Source organism: Labrus bergylta, chromosome 23 (genome assembly GCF_963930695.1).
Source record: "Labrus bergylta chromosome 23, fLabBer1.1, whole genome shotgun sequence".
Taxonomy (NCBI): Eukaryota; Metazoa; Chordata; class Actinopteri; order Labriformes; family Labridae; genus Labrus; species Labrus bergylta.
The window spans coordinates 17,235,201-17,261,968 of record NC_089217.1 but is presented as its reverse complement, the minus strand read 5'-3'; the positions used below and the strand labels follow the sequence as shown (position 1 = coordinate 17,261,968).

General features: G+C 40.5%; 1 protein-coding gene across 1 annotated transcript; it reads right to left on the bottom strand.

Moving 5' to 3' along the window:
* Positions 1–401: 401 nt before the first annotated feature.
* Positions 402–26,768, bottom strand: LOC110004477 (cytidine monophospho-N-acetylneuraminic acid hydroxylase). Its single transcript, XM_065951597.1, has 15 exons — positions 26,678–26,768; positions 18,912–19,122; positions 18,607–18,698; positions 14,571–14,680; positions 14,195–14,385; positions 12,550–12,630; positions 12,375–12,441; positions 12,155–12,236; positions 9,091–9,228; positions 7,529–7,664; positions 7,212–7,355; positions 5,377–5,551; positions 2,062–2,178; positions 1,848–1,963; positions 402–1,429 (listed from the first exon to the last, which is right to left on the bottom strand). The coding sequence occupies exons 2-15, from the start codon at positions 19,115–19,117 to the stop codon at positions 1,312–1,314; spliced, it is 1,773 nt and encodes a 590-aa protein (XP_065807669.1). The 5' UTR covers positions 19,118–19,122; positions 26,678–26,768; the 3' UTR covers positions 402–1,311.

The following is a 26,768-nucleotide window of genomic DNA, read 5'->3' as shown; positions in this document are numbered from 1 at the left end:
TATCTGTTATTTCTGGCAGTGTAACTGAACACACCCCAGACTCCAGGATAATCCAGGCCCACAGAAACCCCTCCAAAATGCACCCCATGCTTCAAAGAATGACTCGCCTCAAGCGACGACACAGAAGCTGTGGGTTTTCTCAACAGGAACAGGATGTAAGGCCCGTTGTTTTAGAGCTTGTGTCAAACATGCACAATTTCTCACACACATATTTGCTAAAAAGAGAACTGATAAAGAGGATATGGTCTATTGGTAAAGGAGGGAGAAAAAAGTTCTGCACTGCAGTAATGCAACTTAAAAAATAACACACTGATTAGAAACACACACCAAAGTATTTAATTTGAAGTCAGAATTTATTATAAGAAGATAGGCAGTACAGTGTGTAGTAATATCAGAACACATACAGTCAAAAAAGAAAGAAATATAGTGCACTGAGCAGAATTTAAAATGGCAAACTGTAATTATTAAAGGTCCAATCGGTAAGATCTACTGAATGAAATGATAAAGTGAGCTCACTATATGATCAGACATTAAGGAAACATGCTATGTTGAAGTGCTGGCTTCTCTGACAACTCTGCAGCAGCTAGTATGTCCTCCTTCTAACTTTAGATTCTGGTCCTGAATGCTCTGAATTTGTTTGGACCAGAGAAGGTAGGAGGTTTTAAGGCACCTCCACCAAACCAACAGGTGTTGCAGCGATGGAAGCGGGCAAGAGAAGTGGTTCAGATAGAAGTGATTGTACCCGACCTAAAAGGCCTCTGCATGTTGCTAATAAGCTCCACGAGCAGAAACGTGCTCAAACTAGGATCAATCTTGGAGATGTTTTTGAAAAATGGAGAGAGGTTAGAACACAGAAAGGTTTACAGACCCATGCAGAGCTGGATAAACACTGAAGCTTCAGTTTCTCTGACATGGAAACCTGCTCCCATGTCCCCCTGAAAAATTCTCTTGTTACATTAAATACAATGCCAAAAATATATATATTCTTTAGGACGGGTATTTACATGTCAAAATCTTTTTCCCCTTCATGAAATGACAAGAGTATTTTAAAGTGTATTGTGTAAATATTTGGATATTCCTTTTTATCAAATCACTCAGACTTTTTGAGATGTAGCTTAAAGACTACTCTGCCTCTCCAGTGGATTACCCAGAGGTGATGCTTGTCAGAAGGCAAGTCAGGTAACAGCTCTGGGAAAGTAAAAACCAAAAAGGTAAAAAATCAAGGACGTTGGAATAATCTGGCATGTACTGTCAGTTGTTGTGAACTTAAAAAAATCAGTTACTTGATCTTCATATGTGAAACAAGCATGTTCATGACAGTTTACAGGAACTCTGTGTCTCTGGCTCTTCGATTGCTGGAACCTGCTGCAGGAACTGGTCCCAGTCTGGCTTGCGAAATGGTAGTTCTGTCTGGAAGTGGTTCCAGAACCTGGAAATAGACAAGATATTGACATTACGACACAAGCAAAACTTTGCAATCACGTCGTTGAATGTTAAGACTGTAAACATTGAGTTCCATTAGCTTCCAGTTGACCAAATTTAGAGTCGCCAATTAACCTAAGGTGAATGTCTTTGAAATGTGGGAGGAAGTCAGAGTACCCGGAGAGAACCCATACATGCATGTGGAGAACATGAAAACTCCACACAGAAAGGCTCCTGTCCAACAGGGATTTGAACCAGGAACCTTCTTGCAACAGCGCTAACCACTGCACCACCGTGCAGCCCTCTTCTGATTGCTCACATTTAAATTCAATAGATTATGTTACAAGTGGAAAAATATTTTTTTTGTGTGTGTTTTTTGCCTTAGCACTCATGTCTTTAGTGTGTATGAGATTAAGTGTTTGTACTTGTGGTGGTAGACATCCGGGTCTCGGCTAATGCGGTTCTGGAAGCCAATGTACAGGTCGTCCCAGAGACGGCCGTGCAGCACCACTGATCTCATCACCCCGATTCTATTTTTAACCTGTAAAAAACAAATGAGACATCAGATTTTGCCCTGGAAGTTAAAACAATGCTTTATGATGATGTGTGTACTTAGTGTGGTTCTCCTCGATGTCTTACCTCCACGTAGGCGTGCTCTCTGTCAGGCCTCTTGGCGGGATACGACAGATCCATAAAGTCCACCAGGTAGTCGTAGCCATCAGCGATGGGCTCAAAGTCATCGTCTGTCTCAATCATCTTGAAGAAACACGTTGGGGCATTTGCGTTTAATCAAACAGATATCCAATTTAAACAAGTTGGTTTAAGGAAGCTAGATAACAGTTTTCAGCCAGAGAGGGATAGAAGCAGAAAGGAAAGGAAACATGGTGAGGATTTAGAGCACAGGAGAGCAAACTGTCGTCTGGCACATTAACATCAGTTTTCTTTGGCCCACAGTGAAGTTAAGAATGTGAAAGTTGTCCAGGATGCTAATGAGGCCTGCTGGTGCCAGGCTGCCACTTGGTTTTGGTATCAACAGAAAGCAATTCTTTATTGATACAAACTGTACGACGGGTTAACTTTTTTAATAGCTCATCCATTTTGACTTTCCATCCATGTTAATTTTTTCAATAACTCATCCATTTTGATATTATTAACAGTTTTTAAAACACTTTAAGGTGTTGCAGGTGGGCGCGTTGTAGCTGTTCGGCAGGCGGCTCGAGAGTGGCCTTAGCTCCGCCTCTGTTTCTAGACTGATCAAAAGTGAGGTTGAGACAGCCTTTCTGGGTTTGAGAGATTTTTTTTTATCTGACATGCATTTTGATATTATAGTTGTATCCAAGTTCAGTCTGTTAATTCCAGAAGTCAGGGTTTATGACCTGTACCGCAGTCAGTCAGCAGGGGGAGCTCTAAATATTATCGCATCACTCTCTGGGGGATTTTTCTCTGCCCATTCCTGATACACGGCCAATGTTATAATTTTGTACTAAAGCGGTTGTCTTTATTAAATTGTGTTCATTTTATCAGCAACCTAAGCGAGAGATGGCAAAGTTGGTTTCGATCAGCAATCAGTCCATCACTTTGTTTTTAAATGAAAATCTCCACAAATGGAGTGTAGCGTTAGTTCAGGCAGGTCGCGGCGTCACGCCCTACTATCATGCCAAAGTTTCAGTAACAGCTCATCTCAATCAAGCCGCATCAGCTGACGGTCAGCTGATTTGCTTCAAAAGCAGCTCCTCCTTTTATGCTGTTCTGACTTCATCAATGTCATGCTGTTGCCATTGATGCCTGCTCTGTTTGGGTTCACACCAAGGGCAGGAATGTGTGCTGTTCCTGCCTGACGCTTTCCACATAAGCACGTGGAAGGGCCGGGAGAACCCGGAAAGAGCCATACCGTCAAATATAAATAATTGCAATAAAGTTATTCACTTGAAAAAGTAATCCTGACTGGACTATTAAACAGACTGCTTTGAAATATTTCACACCATTTCTTTTGTCGTCCCTGTGGTGGAATTTCTGTACCTATGTATTAAGATTTAAGTGTACAAACATCATTATGTTTATTCACTGTTCTCTGATGTCAGTCAGACCTGATAGATTTCAGCTGTGACTAGAAAGTAAAGACAACTTAGTGTGTCGAGGGTCTTCCCCTTCATATCTGCATGTTTGGTAGACTTAATGTCTGTTCCAAATTGACATCACAGATTAGTTTAGGTCAGTATGACCCTGACCTCAATAACCTATTTTGTATATATGCAAAGCCTGTGGAAGAATTGCATTCTTGTAAGGATTTGCAATAATGCAAATCCTTGGGGGAATTTGCATAGCAGTGACACAGTATCAGACGTGTGCTTGCTACTCCATCTCTGCTCCAGAGTATTCTTGTATGTATGAACTTTCTTCAATTTAAGCTTAATCTGAGTTTCCTGAATCATTGTGTGTGAAGTCAAGTTCTTAGTAATTTCCCCAACAGTCCCCAAAGGATGACTTGTGATCACTTCAGTAATCTGCAACTTTTTCTCTAGCTCCTACATAAGTTATACAACTTTTATTCTTCCAACACTTAAAGCATCAAATACCTGCAGAAGTTATGCCACAGCTTCAGCTTTGTGTGTAGTTCTTATTGGCTGATCTTGGGGGGCTAATGTGCTAAACATAAATTGTATACAATATACCTGTTAGAGATCATGTTCGAGTTGACATTGTTAAAGTGTTTCCATCTCGTCATTGGCGTCAAACTGAACTGACAGCTGAGCCCAAGTTAGTGGAGTAATTTGTACTTTGATGAAAATTGTAGCCTTGCAGCATTATCTGTTTTTATTCTTCTTTTTGTTTTTCTTCCTAATGTTTAATGCACATATGTACCAAAAAATAAACCTTGTAAAAAAGCATTGTCTGTGTGTCTAAAAGAAAACAGAATGAAGCTAATAACGTTGTTGAAGTTCAGTATAAAACCTGGTCTGCAAGTCAATGATGCTAAATAGGCCTTTGAATGTATTTCGGAAACATTTTCCCAAATGAGGAGAGAATCAAACCTGTCGTGATTTCTCATTTGAACTTCTTGGAGAGAGTTTTTGTGAAAAGGACCCATGAATTTATCACAGTAGTCTCCTAACACGACAGGCTAAAACCATTCAAATACGTGTATGTATGTATTGGTTTGGGCCATGGAAAGCTTTAGACCTTTAATCTGCACGGTGAAATAATGAGACCATTAAAAGTGTCTTTTGTTAATTGGAGGGAGTGGCAGGTATCAATCATGGCCATTATTAGGCAAGGCAATTCAAAGTGCTTCACACATTGCACCAAAAGCATCATGACAAAGGGAAAAGAGACGTTAAAAACAGTGGTTTACCAGACTACACCCTAAAACCTTTTTTTAGAAAGTTGTTTTTGGCAGATAAGACGGTGGAAAGGTGGCAAGAAATAAGCAAAAAGAGAAGAGATGGCATGCAGCACAGATCACCGGCTTGGACTCAATTGGCGATGAAGTCTTTGACACATCCTTCTACTTATGAACGAAGCTCCAGAGCGATTCGTCCCCAAGGAACGTGCACATATAAACTATTTGGGGGGGTTTCGATTGACAAGTTCCCTCATTGCCTTATTATTGTTCTCCATCAAGAAATTTAGACTCAATAGTTTGGGAAGGGACGTCAGTATAACCAAAACAGAATTAGTTTATGATATGCTTGTCATATCTCATCAACAGTCAAACGTTCAAACAGTTTTGTGAATCAGAAAGTGTTTAAATGCTACAACATGTTATGTTAGCTTTAGCAGTGCCCCCTTTTTTTACTCTAGCCCCTGCCCCCAAAATGTCTGTGCACGTCCCTGATGCCACCACAGATAGAAATACTTGTGCATACTTATCGCTGCTTCTGTGTAAAGCACAGGAAAAACCACCATGTCAGTCCCAGACTAACAGAGAGAATCTTAAATGTTGAGTTTTTTTACCCGCACAACAAGGTTGTAGTTTTGAAAGCCTGCCCAGGTGTAGTAAAACTGGATCCAGCGTCGATGTCTAAATATCTCACTGCCAATGGCACTGTTCAGTTCATCCACATACAAGTCAAAGTCCCAGCTGTCCTTGTAGATTTTTGCATTGGCTGGGGGATTGGTGATGGCCGCACTGTTTGTTAGTGTAGTGATGGAAATATTTACATCAATAAGGTGACATTAAGTGCATGAAGGTCTTTAAATATTCAGATAGATCTAAGAATCACTTTAGTACATTACTAGCTTTGTCTTTTTTGTAGTTTTGCCAGCTTTTTTAAAATAATATTTCTACTCACCAAGAAAACTGAACTTTGCTGAACCAAGACGCTTTAAACACAGTTTGCAAGGTGAATGGTATGTAAATGGGCTTTTCTAGTTTTATGACTACTCAAAGCACTTTTACACGACAGGTCACGTCTACACATTCACACACTGATGGTAGAGGCTGCTATGGAAAGTGATCAGCATTAACTAGTGTCTTGCCCAAGGACATATCAGATGTGTGTCTGCAGGAGCTGGGGATTGAACCTCTAATCTTTGGGTTGAGAGAAGACAACTCTACCAACTGAGCCACAGCCAGAGTTTAATCCAGGGACCTCTAATGACTTATACCGAATGTGGAGGTTGTCTTGTGATTCTAAATCAGTGTGATATAAAATTGGCTGAAACTTATAGCCAACCTGAAAGTGCAGAAACACAGTTCCTTCTGTGGCCACTTTTGGCCTGCCACACAAAAATTCGGTCCCACTATTTCTACACATTACAACAGAATTTAAACCTGTAAAAAACACAATTTTGTCCTCAATGGCTAATTCATAACAACTGTGTCTGAGGGGCGACTTTTTTATACAAATAACCTAATTGAATGACACTAAAGATATGTCATGAAAGTTATGAATAATAACGGTTGTGATTGCTTTTATTGCTAGGTGGTTGTCGTTAGCTTTCTACAAGGTGTCACCTCAGCTCATTCTATCCCCAGTATTACCAGTTCTGTCATGTTGTTGTTTTTTTTTGCCATTTACGGGATGTGTTTTAAGGTCCTGACACACCAAGGAGATCGTCGGCTGTCGGTCCTATTTGGACCATTGGGGAGCGGTCGTCGCCCTAGTTTTTGCCGCGTGTCGGGCTCACTACCCGTCGCCCCCCTGTTGGCCTTTGTTGAATTGGTGGTCGGTGAGAGGAATCTCTCTGAATGGCTCTTCTGAGGTTTCATTTATCTCCAGCTCTCGACACAGGTTTGGAAAAGCCCCTTGATCATGCCGCTGCATGCTTTTATCCATTAATGCGGTTTCTCCTTAATTGTCGCCTCTTTTTCAACTAAAAGACCAAGGGCTGACAACGCCAGCGCCATTTTCAACTTTTTATCATACATTATTCTCCATTAGTAGGCGTGTGTGTAAGATTAAGACAAGAGTGGTGCGCGACAGCGGTGTGAAAATGGTCTTCTCGTATCATAACAATGGACTACCGCCACCTGCTGGCATGGAGAGTTATCCATAACTTTTTGGCCAAGACAAAGGTGGCCTTTGTCTTGTTCTTTGCCGTCTTCTGTGTCAGGGCCTTTAAAGTTACATCTTTGTTTACAATCCGTCTAACCCCTTTTGGTTATCTTCGTTTCATTTGTGTTTTCACTCAGCAGCTGGAGGGACGGTGCCCAAACTCAGCTGTTTGAACACTGCCTTGCACTGATTTGAGTTTTGTGATTCATCTTCAGTAAAAAAAAAAAAGTCAGTTATGTTTTATTGTCAGATATTGGATTAAACACACAGAGTGCTTTAAACATTGTCTACCTGTTGGTGGGATCCTTGAGAGCAAGGCCGAGGTCCAGCACAGCGCCTGGCTTGGGCGTCCATGTCTTGATGTCTGGTGCGGTCTTATTGATGAGCACGTTTAGATCCTCTGCCTGGTTTTTTACATTGGTATCTTTGATGTACCTGTACACCCAAACACACACAGGTAGAAGAAGATGCATGGATAAAACCGCATATTAACTCTATTCTAAGTCTTAGAGTCAAACATATCAGCGGATCAACTGCGTCCTTTTCAACTCTTTTCTTCTTGGATGTAAATCATTTACCCTGGTCTGCGCTAGCTTAACAAGCTTTACCGGTCTGATGGATGAGCCTCCACAAAGTAGCCAGCAAATGGGCAGTAGATCCTGGGCTCCAAGGACTTCACCAGCTGAGCTTTGTAATTGAGAAGCTTCTTCCTTTCATTCTTGATGAACCCTGCTTTCCAGGAGTCTGAAAACAGAAATACTTGGTTAGATGTACTGGATTTAAAAATGCCAATACAAATAGAAAATCTAGGATTTTTTTGGTGATTAGCCCCCAAATTGTATGAAAAGTTTAGTGACGTAGGATAAAGAGCGTTAAAGTCCCAATTTGGTTCCATGGGAAGAATGATTGATGGGACGCAAAAGACGTCTTTTGCTCATCAGACGAGGCTTTGATTTTCCACCACATAGGTAACGTAATGCTTGTTACATTACACTTCAAACTGCAAATATTTTACAACTTTCACAACTACAAACGTATCTCTGAAAGACTCTTTATACTTATATTTTAGTTTTAATAAATACACTTATAGGCAGGGTTGATATTTTTTGAAAACTAGCATGATTTTGAAAGTAGCATTCCCTCAGTGCTATGTCTACACCCACCCCCTCCACTCTGTGCTCCCTCAAAAGCCACGCCCCCTCACTTACATGCACGAGCGCTGTTGCTCCAGAAGCAGACCTCAGCTCCTCCCCTTCATTGTTCATTGTGTAGAAACTACGTCATCTCATGTCTCATTCAACGGTAAGCGGTAAACTCACAGTATAAACTCTGTCATCTGTGACGTGCTTGAGTGTGGGCTAGTGAACGCAAGGGCTAGAGAACAAGCAGGGAGACAGGGAGGCGTGTGATTGGTTCATCAGGTTGGTACCTCGTGGCAGACATTGGTTGAAGTTTTTACATTACAAACTGATACAGATGACTGATATTCTTTCTTCTTTTTCAGAGCACACAAGTTATTAATTTCTGTCAGGACCTAAAGACAAAATCTTAAAAAGTGCATCTGGAGAAATTAACAACCCTGCCTTTAACTATTACTTTTAAAACAAATGCTGTATTTAAGTTCAATCATGAAACAACTTAAGCTTTTTTTTTTTACAAAAGCACTCCACACTGCCAATGAAAACTTCCTGAGTTCCTTGTTCACATGTAGACTATCAGGCTGTGAGGGACGTGTGGGGCAGAGCTCTAAATAGGCAGACAACGAGAGTTCAATACAATGAGGAAAATGTGTGTTTATGTCAACCATACATGTAACTCAATACAGCGTCAACAGACGAGTGGAGAAAAACCAATATGTGCATTGAACCACACTGGTTCCGTGCATAGTCTGTGGTCATGTGCCGATATATAAAAACATCACCACCCATTGTGGCTTGCTCGCTCGCATTCAGTTGTTTTTTGAGTTGTGTTTGTGTTTTGAGTTACATCAGCTCAGCTCAGCATATGAAGTCGGAGTGAAAAAATCGGCTGTTTGTGTCCACGTGTGCAGCTCACTCTGAACAACTCAGGACGTTTTCTAGAGTTTTGGTATGTGTGAAAGCACCATAACAGACTCAGACACTTCTAAACTGTTGTGTGTAGTGAGATGAAAAAGCTGAAGGGAACCCACCGTTGTATTTCCCGCCACAGAAGGTCATGGGGAATCCAGACGCCCCCCCGGCAAAGTCACTCATCATTAGATCCACTTTCTCTGGTAGCCTGCCCCCGTTTGGCCTGGTGCAGTCAACGGTGTTCAGGATCATGTGACCTGAAATCAAAACACATTTATGGCCGCGTATTGGCAATATTCTGGTGTTATGATAAGTATCTGAGTACAGAGCCTTCCATTAAATATATTGCAACATATTTAATGCAAGGTTAAGCAGTGCAGCGTTTATAACCCTGCTTGTTTAAAGGCCTGTGATATTGGTGATTAAAGCAACAACTTCGGGTGACTGCACTTCCTCATGTGTCCACTTGAGGCTGGTTTATGCTTAGTACACTAAAGGTCACATATTATCCTCAAAAATTTTAAACCAACTTAGGGTTCCCCAAAACATGTGTGTGAAGTTTCTTGTTCTAAATCCACTCTGATCCTGAATTTGATCATGCCTATAAACACCTCTATTTCAGTCCTGCTCAGAACAGGCTGTTTCTGTGCCTGTAGCTTTAAATGCAAATGAGCTGTGTCTGACCACGCCCCCTCTCTGGTAGGGCTGCAACGATTAGTCGACATAATCGATTACATCGACTATAAAAATTTGACGACATGTCGTAATATTGTTTTTGTTATTGGTAAAATCAAATACCGGCCGGTAAAAACTCATCTGTACTTGCAGTTCACTACAGGAAGTGGTGGGGGCAGTATCGCTCCCAATTTTAACATTATTCACAGAAACAGAGAAGAAGAAGTTCACATGAATAATGGTGGAAAGCACGGAGGATGCCAGAAATAGACGACCCAGGGCTTCCAAAGTTTGGGAACATTTTATCGAAAACAAATTGGCGAAACACGTTAAGTGCAAACTGTGTGAAGTCACACTCTCCTTCCATGGCAGCACTACGGCAATGCATGAACACCTGAAACGCCGACACCTTGTAGCTGCAGTGTCTTCAAATACCGCGAGTGTGTCAGTTTGCAAGTTACATGAATATCTTTTAGATCTTTTGCATTTAATTACTGAGCCCTTTGTGCTTCAGGCACGAGGATTCATTCAAGTATCCGACTTATAACATTGGTGCCGTATGTTAATCAGACAGAAAGCCATCTTTGATACTTGCCTGGATAACGTTTTGTTCAGTAACGCTATTCAGTGTGCAATTTGCTTTAGTTATCAGTACAATACGTTTATATTAGAGGAAAAACAAACCTTGATGATGTAACAAGTTGACATGTCATGTCAAGTTGCTAAACCATTAAGTTTTATTTTTCCTGTTAATACTTGCGTTCAATCTGAATTGTAAACCTTAATTTCAACTAATTAAACAGATTTGGAGCACATTCATAAAACTTTGTAAGAGATTACATTTTGGAGAAATCAGTGATATTTGTTTAAGGTATTGATAAGTGTTAAACATAATATTTCTTTCACATTGTTAAATTTTTGCTATTTCTTCTCTCATTTTTTTTAAGTGCCAAGCAAAGGTGTGTGGATGAATTTGTCATGAGGAAAGGCTCATGCACCCCAAAAATGGCTGAGGTCGTCACAGAAAGCGTCCTCAACATGATCATCATAGACATGAGACCATTATCTATGATTGAGGATGAAGGCTTCAAGCAGATGATCCAGACCTTCCATCCAGTCTACACCTTGTAGAACACATTTTAAACATAAACACAACACTATTTTGAGTTATTTATTTATACATCAAAGACTACTTGCACTTTTGTTTGCAGACAAGTTTGTATTATTTAGTGTATTTCCCTTTCATTGTGATCCAAAAAGTATACTTACTAAAACATATACTTACTATGTGCCAAACTCATGTTTCATGTGCCATTATTCTAATTTGCTTTTTCTGGTTGAAATTCACAGGTGTGCATGCTTAAGCAGGCGAGGTAAAACAGGGATCAAAAATAGTATGCCAAATAATCGTGCTTAATCGACTAATCGAAAAAATAATCAAAAGATTAGTCGACATAAAAAATAATCATTAGTTGCAGCCCTACTCTCTGGAAGGGCTTGGATGGTGTGGGCTTACTCGCTCCATGCCCTATTGTTTGTGGAAAGGAGGACCAAACACCTAGCTGTGGGAGGGTGTCCCCCCCCCCCCCCCATGGGGAGGGGTTACTGCCCTTTGTGATGTCATGAAGGGAAAAGTGGAGCAGGCAAATGACGGAGAGGATGGACTTTTCTCTTAATTGGGGGTTTATAGACAAACTAGGGACATCATATATTAGTGAAAAACATGGTAAAGTGCATTTCATCAAGAAGAGTACAAAAGATGGACATAGATCATAATATTGCCACCTAGTGGTCTGGAGCCTTAAGGCAAGCACCAAAAAACAACTTTTGCATGTAAAATATTAATTAAACATACAATATGTAGGATCTAATGACAATGTTTACAATAAAATATCTACATTAATTTAAAATGAACTAAACCTATGTTATATATTTTTGTTTGTTGAGTACTTAAATTAGTTAAAATATTTCCAACAGCTATCAAAGCCAGAGAAATCCTTAATTTAAAGTTGTGACGGGACCTGTCTTGTCGAGGCGGCAGCCATGATGAGCCACCATGGCAGACAGGAAATGTTTATCGTTGCCATGGAAACACTGGATGTTACGTCAATGACCACTGGATGAGGAAGCAAGAATTGCTACTTAAAGCTACCTTACTGTTGCTGTATGTACTGCTGTGACACATTAGCTCGTCGGTAAATATATTCTCTTTTTCAGGTTTGTTTCGCCCATTCGTCTTTACTACGTCAACGTGGTGTCTGTTTTCACCGGGGGAGGGGGACTCCCATGATTCCCCGCTAGCCTCGACTTTATCTTTTGTTATTGTAGTTTTGATCAAGAGTCCCCTGGCGGCGGAATCTACATATTGTGTCTTTAAAGTTAAATAAATTAAAGATTATTTTTTTGATTTCTTCTTTCACATCAAATGAAGACAATGCAAAGTAAACGTTTTAACTATTCAACTTGAATAATTGTTTTCAAAGAGAACAATCATGGAGAAGCATGTACCTTTATATTCCAGAATGATGCAGGTGTCCATTTCAGGATGCACGCCGTCCATCAGGATCATAAATCTCAGGTGCTCGTCAAGCTGATGGAATCAACGGACATGTCAGTGATCAGTTAGAATATTTGACATTAGAGTTTTGTAAATGTTGCTTTTTTAAATATTTATTTTTCAATGACGTTATTTCATGTTTTTATTTTTAATTAACCAGATGTGACTCACGTTTTGCCAGACTCCAAAAGGGACGATGTTGATGTTGGTCAGCTTGACTTGGCTTTGCTCCAAAGCCCTTTTGCATCAAGACAGAGGGAAGCACATGTGAAAAAATAGACACAATTTGAAAGTTTTCGTAGTGGTTGATGTGTTGGGTTTAACAGAGCTCCATCTCTTTACTAACCAAAAGACAGGTCTTGATGTGTCACCGACAAAAATGGGGGCATCTGGCCTCCTGTCTGAGAGGACCTTCAGTGTGGGGTAACTAAAAAAGGAAGAAAAGGTTAGATCCCTCACGGACAATCTGCATTCTTCAACAAACTGTTTTCTGCAGCACACAAGTTAATATCTGTAAGTTAAAGGGCTATGGTTAAATTGCCTCATAAAAAAAAGTTAGAGCGGCTGTGTTAGTTCAGCAAGATAGCTCAATGTTGATTAACTATGACTCTTAACGCTCTTTAAGAGATCATGACCTTGTAAGATATCCTGTTGAATGTACTTAAATATATGACAGCAATGTTCGCATGTAAGCATTCAAGATGACACATGAATGTGTTTGGTTCTGCCAGTGTACCTGCCTTTCTTTTCTGCAAGTAATTGTGAAGATGCTGTTTGTCTTTGTCTCTTGTAAATCAATGTGTGGCCTGCCAACTTCCTGAAATACCTCTGTGTGATGGGTATTCATTTGCCCATATGTTGTTGTCTGTACGATTCCTCACTCTCATCAAAGAAAATTATGCTGGGTGTCCAATTTCTGTTGTGACATGAAAAAGGAAGTGATTTGCTCGAGTGTGACCTCAGGCTGTGCAGACGCTTGGATGTGTAACCTGCTAATAATAGTGTGGCTGGCCTAAAGCTGCGAGAATGATTCACTTTAGATTGACTTGTTTGATGGTGAACTCAGATTTTAAGATGGTAAGATTGATGCTCAATGGTCTCCGTGGTCTCTCTGATGCTGTTTTCATACGCCTGAAATTTTGTCACCAAGTTTCAGTAGGAGCTGCAGGCATGTGTGCATCCTTAACTCATGATGTCTTCGCCTCCTGAGATCCCTCTATGGTGGCCCTAAATTTCAACTGTCTAAATATTTCACTAGCTGCAAATATATTTCATCTGTTGCAAAATATATTTCATCTGCTGCAAAATATATTTCACAAACAGGAAAGGGTATGTCCATACTACTTGTTTGTAATTGGACTGAAGTCATGTCAGTACAGTCATGTGACCTCTCTTTTGCTGTACTGTCTCTCCGGTGTGTCGTCTACCTTGCCAGTTTCTTAGACCGGCTTCGAGAGTTTTAGAGTGGGATGACAGGATGCCTATATATATATATATATATATATATATATATATATATATATTGCCTTAAATCCCTCACTGTTCCTCTATCAGGTAAGATATGCCAAGTTTGTTTCTTAGCATTTCTACTGTCTGTAACCTCCAATTCACACATACTCCGTGCCGCGGTCCGTCAGCGCCGCGCACTACGTTGTACTTAGCTGCCACTCTAGTCAATCATTGTGTTCACACAGGGCGCGCTGTGTTTCAGTACGCTGCAGGCACGCGTCAAGCTGGACAGAATATGACAGCCCGGACAGGAAGTCAGACAAGGAAACGCACAGAGCATCTTTGTACCTGCAATGTGTCTTGGCCATTATTCCCATGTCCTCCTTGTGAATATTACGTGCAACATTAAGGTGGCAGTTCTAGTTTCTATTTTGACAGAACAAATCTTAATTGCTTTTTGTGTTGACAATTAGGTGTGACCTCCAATGGAGGTATAAGTGCTAGTTGTCTGGTTATTGGGGGACTAAAAGGACAAAATTTACCTAAGGTGGTCCGAGTGCATGTGGCTGATGTAGATGAAATCTGCTGTACACATCTGGTCAAGGCAGTCTGTTGGAGGCTCATGGACAAGCCACCAACCTCGGGCGAATGCAGGACCTATCAACCATGGGTCGAACATGAACCGCTTCTGGCCCAGCTGCACCTCCATGCAGGCGTGGGTCATGTATGTCACCTGTGTGTCGTCAGACAAAATAACATTGCATGGCTCTTGAGACTAGCACAGAATGTGCCAAAATTCAAACTTTTGCTTTTCAAAAAGTTGTATCTGTATGTTCAGGTATGATGGCACACTTGTTTCATGTATTAATTTCAATAGGCTTTTCTTTTGTTAGAAGTATACTATAAATCAGGCTTTGCCTTCACTTCTCCTTCCTGAAGCTCCTGAGGCTCTCGCGGGTCAGCCAGCCAGGGGTCCATGGGGCTCAATTCAACCAGCTGAAGCCCCCCATCATCCAAAATGTCCACATCTGTGTGTGAAGAAGAAACATGTATTTAAGTCAAACAATTAACAATGTCTGCAAAACCACCAAATATGGTTTAAAAATCGACCATGGGCAGACTTCTTAGTAAATCAAAAACACATAGAGACACCGCTCAGGTGAATCAGCGCAGAGCCTCCATCACGCCAATGAAGGCTTTGCGCTGAAACACGTCCGTTGTTGATCTGTAAGCTGCTACTCTACCCAGATAATACAAACTTTAAAGGACATTGAATGTTCTGACTTTTCTGTTTTTCTCAACATTTGGACCCTGGGCTTTAAAGGGACAGTTTGGGCTGTATTGCAGTGGTGATGTGTGAGGTACTTAAAAACAGTAAGTGTTCTAGCGACAGGTTACAGATCCTGACAGAAGCCAGTCAAGGAAGGCCCCTTCATTGAAAATCCAGTCAGAGTTTTGGCAGAGAACCTGGGATGTACATATAGCTGCAGACAGGTTCTGTTTTACCACGTAAATATATCTTACTTTGAGGAAAAACTGATTTAAACAACCACCATAGAACCAGTCTATTCAGGGCCCAAACACTAGCCGATAGTTTGTGAGGACTTTATTGAAACTGTAGGAGTTATTATTATTTTATGTTTGTTAGTACGTATTTTCGTGAATTCATTCATCTTGATAATTTTGTGGATATATCTTTGAATTGTGTCAACCATCTCAAATTAATTCTTCTTTTAGGTTTGTGAAGCTGTAATACATATGTGTTAGAAACCTCATCGCTGCAGAGTTATATTTGGATTGAAGTGTCTGTTGTGAGCTGAAAAGGAAATGTGACTCTGAGACTGAAGAAATGTATATGTGTTATATTTACGAGTCAAAGTGATGTCTTCTTTCTAGCCTTTTAGAGATGTAACGAAGCAGCCAGGAATTTGTGGGCTGTAACTTCTCGCAGAATATAAGCAACACTGTGAAGATGAAGACTTTGCCAATGATGGTCAATGATTGCCAGCGATTGTGAGATCTTGGTCAGCATGGGTCAGCGATGGTCCGCACTTTGTCAGCCATGTGTGTTGTGTTTCTATGTTGTCTGATCATGGCAGAATAAGTCCTAAAATGATCCACAGTCTGTTTCACGATTTCATCATTTAATCTAAACAGCAGCGACAACCCCCACCCAACAATGTTCTTTTGCTTGTGTAACGTATTGACCCAAAGTGAGCCCAAACTCACAGGACACAAATGAAAACCCCACTCTTCCTGTTTACTGATAACAAAAGCCATTCATCTGATTAACTGTTTCAACGAGACTTTGCATCGGAATGTGAAGAACAGGACGTCATAAAAACAAACCTTTTTGCAATAAGCCTTTAATCTACGTTGGTGAACCAGACCACTTGGATACGTGTGAATAACTTTCAGAATAAACAATCCCAGGAAGACAGCCGTCTGCCGAGTTAATCGACACGGCAGGGAAGGCCTTTGATGTGATCTGGACTATCTCAAACGGACTTAATAGCTTTTAGACCTGTTTAACAAACTGCCTTAACCAACATAATCCATTTCTGATATGAAAGAATTTCGGTTCAATCCCTGAATCGGATACATGCATCCATGACATCATAACTAACACTTTCATGCAATTTAGATTCCGCTACGATCATCTATGACGAACTTAGATATTGAAAAACGAAATCACATTACCTGGTGAACTCTCCTTGAATCTTACGTGGAGCACTACTGCCCCCTAGTGGCAAGAGCGCTATACCAACCTGAGTTTCAGGACGGAGGAATTACGATAGTTAACATGTGATTTTGTCCTAGTTATAAACTTAGTATTTCAAGATATGATTTTATACTCTTCATACTATATTAATGTGTTTTTGAATGTTGAATGGTATAATGCTGATTTCATGCCCATACAGGCGGAAATCGTCTAACTGTCTTCAGGTTGGACGTAATGTCTATTTCATTGCATAATTGTTTGAAATGTTTAAAGGTCGGCGATAATTCTACATACGAATATTGACATGGTGATGTTCATATGATCAAAGTTCTTATTTATGCTCTTAATAAGTAAAGAACTCGGAGTGGATAAAATTAAACATCGGAGTCGGGTTAGATATTAGGCCCCTCCCCCTCGTAAAAGTCATCCCCAGGATAAAGTAGCTCGTCTCTCAGGAGCTCCCTCTCTTGTAATTTTCTCTTCTAACTTCTTCTAAAACTCTCTTAGACGTCTCTTGTTAATTCTTGTTTCAAACCACTTTGTTTCTTCAAGTTTTGCTGACACAAAACTCTTTGAATTTAAGTCCGGATTTTTTTCTACAGCCTAAGATTGAGCACCGCTTTCTTTTTCTCCTTTTTGAAGTATTGATCATTCGTCTTCCAGAACAGTAATTTTTCTGATCCTCACACTTGACTACAAGTGACCATTCAAGTCAAGTGAGGATCAACGAGCGTCAATCCTGACGAACGTTAATTAAGACTCTTTGAGCCGCTGAGAGACGGACCCACGGACAACTGCTTGGACCGTTGTGTTTTTCTTCAAACCCATCTCATTGTCGACTCCGACCAGACCTGCTACGGCGGTTATCGTGGGCCACCGTCATTCCTGATCCGAAAGAACTCGACGGGAAGTCTTGGCACCATTCGGCGGAGTTCAATTGAACACTACGTCTCAGTAAGGAAGCGTTCTGATTATGAGATTGGGGTGTTGAGTCAAGCTTGTGGTATCCGAATCAAAGCCTCAGAGTCAACTTTCATCAAATTTATTAAGTTCCCTTTTTATTTTCTTTCTCAAAATCCCACTTTGTTAAATCCCTCAAACAATATAGTTTTAAACTCCAAAATTGACATAAGGATCTTACCATGGCAACTTAAAACAACTCAATATTATTATTCAAGTTATATCACTGTCGTAATTATATTGATATTACCTATGCATTTCCTTTAACCTCTTCTGTTCATCATTTTTCTTTATTAAACTTTCATATAAACTTTCAGTACTTTGTCTGTGTAATTTTGTGGTTTTACTGCTTGAGAATTCATCCCAATGATATGAGACAGATTTATAGATTCATTAATTACTACAAGTAATATTAGTTTCCTTACTTAACAAGGATGGTGCCCCGAGTTATATATATTAAATATTAAAAGTAGATACGCTACACTTGTGTATACAATTATTCTTAATCTCCATGCAGCAAATGCACTTCCTTGGCTTCGCTTGTTATACAACATTTTTTTTCTTCAAAGCTTCAAAAGCAGTTGTTCTTTCACACGCCTCATAACCTTTAAAGAGCCCATATTATGCCCTTTTTGGGGTTCGTATATTTAATCTATGTACCTACTAAAGTATGTTCACAATAGCTAAAGTTCTAAAAAAGTGTCTGTTTTCATGTTCTGCCGCTCCATGCACCGGCTCGCTTCTGACTCTCTCTCTAAGGATCTGAAGTGCCCACGTTCAGAGTCCCCACGTATGCCAAGTCTGATCTGATTGGTCGGCCTGTCGGCTCTGCCGTAATTGGTCAGTCGCTCAACCACTCTGGCTCCGAGGGGCGGGGAGCAAAAACATTAGTACCTTTGCACTACTGTGCTACCGCAGGCTACGACATATCGTGGGCGTGCCACAGAAGTTAATGGGCGTGCAACATGAGCTGCTGGGCTTGCCACAACGAGCCAATGGGCTTAGATCAGTGATATCACACTGACAAGACGTCACACTGGCAATTTTTTTTCGAGGGGGGCTAGAACCGAGCGTTACATGCAGCTAATGCTACAGCTAACAGGAGGAGGTAGGAGAAGCCGCATTTCCGCAGACTTTGAATTTTTGCAAATAGATGTGCCTAAACATGCACAGGACACTTGGAAAACACACTAAAGAGCATATAAAACCAGAAAAAGCATAATATGGGCCCTTTAAGAAAAGTTAAAAAAATGCTATAATTGCAGAACTCACCAAGCTCTTCCTGAAAGAAACTGTCTGGTGGATTTACATATTTCATTGATGACACATTCAACTTCCAGTTGTGTTTGGTGCATTTAACAGTCCTGTGAGAGCAGAAAACAAAAAAGCCCATTAAAAGATTTTTGTTACTGTTATCTAAAGTCTGTTTTTTTTAAGCTTTTCATACAACTACCTAACAAATAAAATGTTTCTGACTGTAGCAATCTTCATCACTTAGCCTTTGGTCAGCTATCAGCAGGCAGCTCTTGATGATAAAAGCTCCGACCCCTAACAACAGCCGGCTCTTTAGATCTCACCTGCCATCCAGGTCTTCGATGTCTTTGATGAATAACCCTCCTTGGTGTTTGCATTGGTTCTTGCATGCTCTAAGGCCGTCGTTGTTCTTGTATATGATGTAACATTTCCCGTCCTCTTGGCTTTTCTTGAAATTGATTCCCTCTTTGAGTGAGGCGACTGCTTCAGCATCCAGTGTGAGCAACGTCTTTGCACTTTGAGAAGTCATCTTACCTAAAGACACCAGATTAGTTCAATATTTTTGGCACAGAAAAGCTAGGACAAATGTTGAGAATAGTTCATTTATTTTGTATTACTAAATCACTGGCTTAACTGCTGTTATCTCTCTCCATTTGCAACAGCAGCAGCTCCTTTTGCTGCTCAAATGACAAGGAAACCGAAGGAGAAACAACAGACTCACTTGCAGTACACCGTCCTTCATTACTGGGAAAACATTATTTTCGGTGAAAGTAGCCTAAACTATTCAAAAGCTCCTCAGAGGGAGAGTGAACAAAACTAGAAACAAGTCCCCGGTGCGGGCCAAATCTGGAAATTGGTCTGGTAGCTGGAGAGGTGCCAGATCACTTCCTGAGCACTGCCGAGGCGCCCTTGAGCAAGGCACCAAACCCCGTCCCCACCACCAGCTCAGGACCGCCCACTGTGGGCAGCCCCCTCACACTCCATTAGTGCATGTCCATAGGATCCTGTTTGTGAATGTGTATATTTCAGCTTATGTGTGTGTTGCATGACTTACAGAGTGTAAAAATAGAATTTCCCCTTGCTGGGATCAATAAAGTAAATATTCTTCTTCTACCCCAAAACTGACTAACTACCACACCTAGTCTTCGTGCAGCTAGTGACAGTGGGTACTTACGCACTCGAAACCACAAGAGGAAAAAGGCAACTGCTAAGAAGAACACTGTTGCACATCAATCCTGGAGAAGATTTAAGCCAAATATTGTTGAAATGTGTAAACTAATCCCATGTTTGAATGAGGGAAATGAAAATGCAATCGCATTAGCTGCTGTTCCTCATTCAGCTGATTTAGCAGACTGGTTTTCTAGCTCAAGTTGCAGTGTGATGTTAAGTTTCCTGTATCCGGGTAAGAAAAGCAACACAACAACAGACGCTTTTCATCACTAGGCCTTCATCAGCATTGCAGACAGTAGTGGTAATACCCCTTATATACCGGATATGTGTCACATATTTATTCACACAAAACAGTGGCTATTCTGCCACAGTGCACAGACACTTAAGAATTAAGTGTTAATCTTGAATCATTTAAGACAACACCATTACAGAGACTTTTGGGTCCCATATCCTGTTACCATCTGGCTCGTACTTTTTTGTGTGTGTGTGTTGGTGTACTCTTCTTATAACCCATAGATAATCTATTTCATTGTAACTATGGGCAACAACCTCTAAGCCCTTATCACACATTGACTGATCTTTATGTGTGCAGGGACAATGCAGGTTGGTTATGAGGGTTATTGAGGTGTGTGAGAATGTGATTCTGGATCAGAGTGCATTGGTTGCTTTATGTTTAAGTCTGTTACCATACCAACCCAGTGGTGTAGCACAAATACACACAACGACCAAGACTACGGTGCTAAGTGGCCGCTCCTCCAGTAGCGCCGTCTGTATCGTGTTCAGTTTAAAAAGTTAAATGCTATTATTTTTTTACCTTTGCCTTTGTGTAGTACACTGACAGTGTAGAACTATATCCTATGGATACACTTTCTGCTTGTCTTCAACATTGCACAGAAAAAGCTGTTTATTTAAGGGTGCTCTTTACACCATAAAGCATTCATCACCATCTCTGGAGACTTTAATCATCTAACACCAGACTCAACACTACCAGACTTTTATCAGTTTATAAGATTCCATATCCGGAAGAACAGGAGCAAAAAAGGATTTATTTTACATATTTAAAATACATTTAAAATCATTGTTGTTACACTAGCAGACCTCCTGAATGCAAGTCCATGAAGGACGCTTACGCTGCCATTCCTCCTCCCCCACTGGTGAAGTCTGAACACAACCTCATGCTGCTAAAGCCACATTACGAGCCACAGATCCAGAGACAACCATAAGTTCAAAACCCCTCAGGAATTGGTCTCCTGAGGCGGTGAGAGACTGTTTTCAGACCCCTATCTGGAGCGTCAGACTGGTGGAGAAGGCTGGCTCTCTGATGGTGGCAGAGAGAAGGAAACTGGATAAACTCCTCCTGCACCCTTACATTAAAATATCTAAATTATTTTTTTTAAAATTGACTTAAACCATGTTTTATATATTTTTTTGTTGCATACTTACATTACCTCAAATATTTCCAAGAGTTATCTAAGCCAGAGAAATCAGTATAATTTTTATAATTGTAACGGGACGTGTCTTGGTGGCCACCATGATAAACCCGCCATGACAGACACGAAATGTTTATCGTTGCCAAGGAAACACCAGATGTTACGTCAAAGCCCGCTGCATAAGTAAGCGTGAGCTGCTACTGAAAGCTGCCGGACTGTTGCTGTAATGTGCTGCTGTGATAAAAACATCATGTAAATAATATACATTAGCTCGTCAGTAAACATATTCTTGTCCTCGGTTTCAGCCTGCCAGAACAGGCTCTGACCCTTCCCAAACTCAGACCAGAACCTATGTGACTGCATCCGGTCCCTCTGTTGCCTTTTATCAAAATCTCTATATCAATGTTGTGTAATATTCAAGGTTTTCTGTTCTGTTATTCCTTTTTTTTTAGCATTACTGGGAATCTCTTGTTTTCCTACTTGTATACATTTTTAAATCTTTTATATTTTGTAAAGGGACAGAGCAAGAAGACAGATTGATATGAGGGTCCATGAGGAACTTTATTCAGAATTTCCAGGCATATACATGTACTTTTCCTCTCACATACACACATGAAAGCAAACTCATTCACATATTATACTGAAACCACACACACACCCACACACACACAAACACAAAGTGAAAGGCTTTTACATACACAACTGAAACACTCTCACACAAAAAACTGAAAAATGATACGCTCACATACATAACTCAAAAGCTCTCATGAAAACTATTGAATAAATAAATGGCTGTGTTTCAATGGAAACACCTAAAGTCAACACAAGAGTGAGATAATCAAGAGAGAGATACAGGGAGACAGAGAGAGAGAGAGGGGGGGGGAGAGAGAGAGAGGGAGAGAGATACAGGGAGAGAGAGAGAGAGAGAGAGAGAAAGGGGGGAGAGGGAGAGAGACAGAGAGAAAGGTACGAGCTGGCAGAGTACCTGAGCACAGTGAGGGATGTGAAACTACAGAAAACCATGATGATGTACAGACTGAGTGGACACAGTCTGACCATAGAAACAGGCCGTCACAGACAGAACTGGTTACCCAGAGAGGCCAGGCTGTGTTCACTCTGCCATCAGAATGTCACTTCCTCCTACACTGTGACATGTATAAAGATTTAAGAGAGACTCTCTTTGATTACATTTATAATAAATATCCTTACTTTCTCCATCTCCCTGATCCTCAGAAGCTGCTCTATCTCTGTGGAGAGAAAAGTCTGTGTGCAGTACGAGCTGCTAAAGATGTTCATGATTGTCACAAAGTGAGACAAAATACACTTAATGTTTCATAGAAATACACTGTAAGAATAATTCATGTTCTTGTTAATGTCTTTTATTCATATTTGTTGTATTTGTTTACTGTATATAAGGTAATCATTTGTTGTTCAAAATGTTTTCTGTACTGCTTTGGCAACATAGATTGTTGCTCTGTCATGCCAATAAAGCTCATTTGAATTGAATTGAATTGAATTGAGACAGAGAGAGAAAGGGGGGAGAGGGAGAGAGAGACAGAGAGAGAGAGAGAAAGGGAGAGAGAGACAGAGGGGGAAGAGGGAGAGAGAGAGTGGGGACAGAGACAGAGAGAGAGAGGGGGGAGAGGGATAGAGAGAGACAGAGAGAGAGAAAGGGGGAGAGACAGAGAGAGACAGAGAGAGACAGAGGGGGAGAGGGAGAGAGAGAGACAGAGAGAGAGAGAGAAAGGGAGAGAGAGACAGAGGGGGAAGAGGGAGAGAGAGAGTGGGGAAAGAGAGGGAGATGGATGCACGCACTTCTCCCCACTTGATAGAAAATAATGAAGCTCTTACTGCTCTTTAAACATGCTGCAATGGTCACTGTGCAATAACTAGCTTACTATTCTTGTACATTTTGTATATACTGTGTGTTGCTTTATCTTGTCTTTAATCTGCTGTCTGCATATTTTTTATATTTTATTTTATTTGTATCTCGTACATTGCTGATTATTGTGAATGCTCAGGTGTGCCCGAAGATCTGTGCATTCAGGGACGTGTTTTTTTTGTCTCCTCCCCGCTCTGGCACTTCAGGAATTACTAATTAACCACGGGATGTGCGCACACTACATTTATCTAGAAATGATGACATTATTATATTTGTGAAAACACGTTTTCCAGCTCCTGTAGCAGGGATGTTAAAACGATTATTAAACTTAAAAGGAAGGTTTAAAAAAAAAAAAAAATCATCACAGGAACTTTAAATAATTCAGAATAAACCCAAAAATGAACATAACTACATTTGGAGGTGCATACCGGTAACTAAGACAAACAACAACATTGTTCTAAGACAGGTGTGTCAAAGTCCTATTGGTATCGGACTAATTTTGCTGACATCACTATAACTTGACACATGGATTTATAGGCTAATGTATGATTAGAAAAAAAAGACAAAAAAGGTACTTGTATAGAAAAATGGAGCTCTAGCAAAAGTTCAGACAGGAAGATTATATTTTGCACACTCGTTTTATTGTTTATTCTCATACCATGTCAAATCACTCCTCCACGCATGCTCACTCATAACTTCTCGTAATCATCACCTGGTCACATCTATCCAATAGCACTGCTCCACTCCCTCATTGTTAGCCTATCACATTGCTGCTGTCTCTTTTAAAAATGGCTTTCTCTTCCACTAGTTCATTTATGCCATCGTTACGAGCGACTCTCCACCTCCCCATCGCCACCAAGCCTTCGCAGTTTCATCACCTCCTTCATCCCATCAGCCTCAGATGACATCATTAACCATCTCCTCATCAACTCTAGTCTTCACAGTTCAATCAACTTCTTCATCGCATCAACCCAGACGACATCATCCGCTAACACCTCCACCACCAGTGTCTGGACTCTTGGGGGGGATAGATCTTGTTGCCGCTCAGGGCTAGACATCTTCAATCACTCTGTCTCCCTGTAGAGTTCAAGCGCCAAAGATTCTCTTACAATCATTCTATGTCACATATGTAAAAGAAACCTTTCATCTGAAGTGTCTGATGTAACCAGGACAGAGATAATATACTGCTCCTTTAAGTTTACAACGGGTGCGTCTGGAGATAGTATCTGAAGGAGATTTAGGAGTCCCCTCAGGTGGAATGTTTACATTGAGGTGTTGTATAGGAGTATTGTCATATATGGTTGTGTTACTTGATGACCCATGACGAAAAGCAGATGTTTAGATGCATATAAGCAATTGTCTCTGTGTGTTCGACAGAGATCATTATTGGCTTCTTGATCCTCCTGGTCAGACGTGACCAGTGATTCTGTTTCTTGCTTAAATAAAATTATACTCTTTGAAAGCAAGTCAGTCTCAACGGCGAATTTCTTCATCATCAAACATATGAACAACAAGGAAATCCACATCACATCTTTCAATCATTTACTTGTCTTTCCTGATTGAACTGCATGTTAACGCATAAAATGTAAAAGTGATTAAGCAGAGGGGTTAACTCTGTCATTGCAAACTGCATGTTGGCACATGGAAATATTTAAATGTACCACATTACAGAAGAAAACATCAATAATTATGTTTTGTTTGAGATTATTATATTATGTTTTAATATTGCTGTTCAAGGTTATAGAAACTTTGACACAGGTGATTCTACCTGCCCTGGTATCAGTGCATTACTAGAGAAAGACAGAGAGCGAGAGAGAGAGAGAGAGAGAGAAAGAGAGAGAGAGACTTTAGATCTGTGTGTGTCAGGCCACAGCACAGTTTGCACTCCTTAAGGTTCATTACAGATAAAACCTGCTCACATGAATAAGTTATCACAAACACACAGAGTGTCTTTGATGCAAACAGTCATCTTCAGGTATTTTAGTGTGAGGCATTCTAAAATGATAACATGTTTCCAAACCAACAGACTTAAATTGATCCTTCAGCGTTGCGCACTGCAGTCTGATCAGCTCCGTGTGGAGTGCACGTTCTTCAACTAAGTAAACTCAGTTAAAAGACTTTTGATATCAGTCTGGCTGTCCGTTCTTCTCCGTGTCCGTACTATCGTGATCTCACTCTGTCACTGACTTTTTATGCGTCATGAATCTGTGCCATCTCCGTGCGTAATTCGAGGAAGCATTTTAGCGCTGCTCCTCGGTTAAACCAGCGGACCTCTGTATGATCGGGCAGCCTGTGCGTGATATCGTATTTGGATAAGAATGAAATGTTCAGTAATAGTTATATTTTTACAGTCTGATGAGAGCTGGTGATAAAGGCGCAACAGCAGGCTACTGCATTTAGAAGTGATGAAACTTTTAGATGATCAACACAACACTTTCACATCTGGGTGACCTAAAAATGAACCATCTGTAATTAAAATCAGTTAATATTCATTTTAATTTACTGTTTAATAACCAGAGGTAAAATAAGTCGGGAGATGCATCAGTCTCAACGCCGGTGTCCACAACCTACACTTAGTCTGGATGTGAGGAGACGGTCTGGGCCGTTACGCATGGAGGATTGCTTTTTATTTACACGAGCTGCTCTTTGTAGCTCACTCCATAGGAAGCTTTGTTATTATTAGTCAACATTTTGTTTTACATCAGTCAAGACAGGAGAAGCTGGTAAGAAGTGTGCACAGAACTGAAGACCGTCATGATGCGCGCGCAGTGCAGCGGTTAAGTCCCGTAGCTTTGATACGATTCTGGCAACTTGTGAGCAAATAAAACTAAAGAAATATCGCTCCTTCGATCTCTCTTGAAAACCTGCATTCTGTGTCACCTCTCTCAGGTGTTCAGCCTGTTTGCTGATGTGATGTATTACCAGCGTAATGCAGGAGCAGCTCGTGCGCTCGGCCACTCGTCTTTTTGATGATACTCCCTGCTGAGAAGATAGTTCAAAGTGCCCCGTTTAATTCATTTTCGTATCATGACATCAACCTTTACGTTGCTCATTATACAAAGGTTTTTAATAAAATTCGGGGAAAATAAGTATTACAAATATTGAATTTATACGGATACGGCCCGCAGTTCGTTTGTTTGACATCCCTGCTCTAAGAAGTGGAGCAAGTTTACATTTAGATAAATGAAACTGAAAAAAACCAAATACAAGTAGCTACAGTATCTGTATTCATCTGACTTCTAAAACAGAGCAAATTTGTATTTTCTCATGTTAATGCAATATGCTTCCATGTGTTTTTCACTGTTATTGGACGCTTTCTTTACCTTTAAAAACAGTGCAGGCAGAGGTTTGACTTCCTTAATGCTCAGTTTGAGCAGAAATATAACCTTGTAGCCTCATGAGGATTAATCATCATTTCAAAGTTAAAAACAGGTCGAATGACTGATCATATCGGTTGCCTGAGACAATTGATTTAAAAATGAACTGTCACTTCTTTCATTTAGAGCTCTTTGATTGACTTTATTAGTCACTCCTGTAGATTCCCCTTTAAATTCATGAATTATAAATAAATGACCCTCTTACACCTGCGTGTTTAAAGCAGACTCACCTCCAAACAGATGGGCTGTAGTCCAGGGAGTAGCCGAATAGACAGGAGATGTTGCTCTGCAGTGTTTGAAAGATGGTGAGGCTGTAGTCGG

Coding starts and splice junctions, on each gene's coding strand:
- LOC110004477 (XM_065951597.1), bottom strand. CDS start 19,117: ATGACTTCTCAAAGTGCAAAGACGTTGCTCACACTGGATGCTGAAGCA. Junction 18,699..18,911: donor ATCGAAGACCTGGATGGCAG/GTGAGATCTAAA, acceptor CTGCTCTCACAG/GACTGTTAAATGCACCAAAC. Junction 9,229..12,154: donor CATCATTCTGGAATATAAAG/GTACATGCTTCT, acceptor TTTTGATTTCAG/GTCACATGATCCTGAACACC.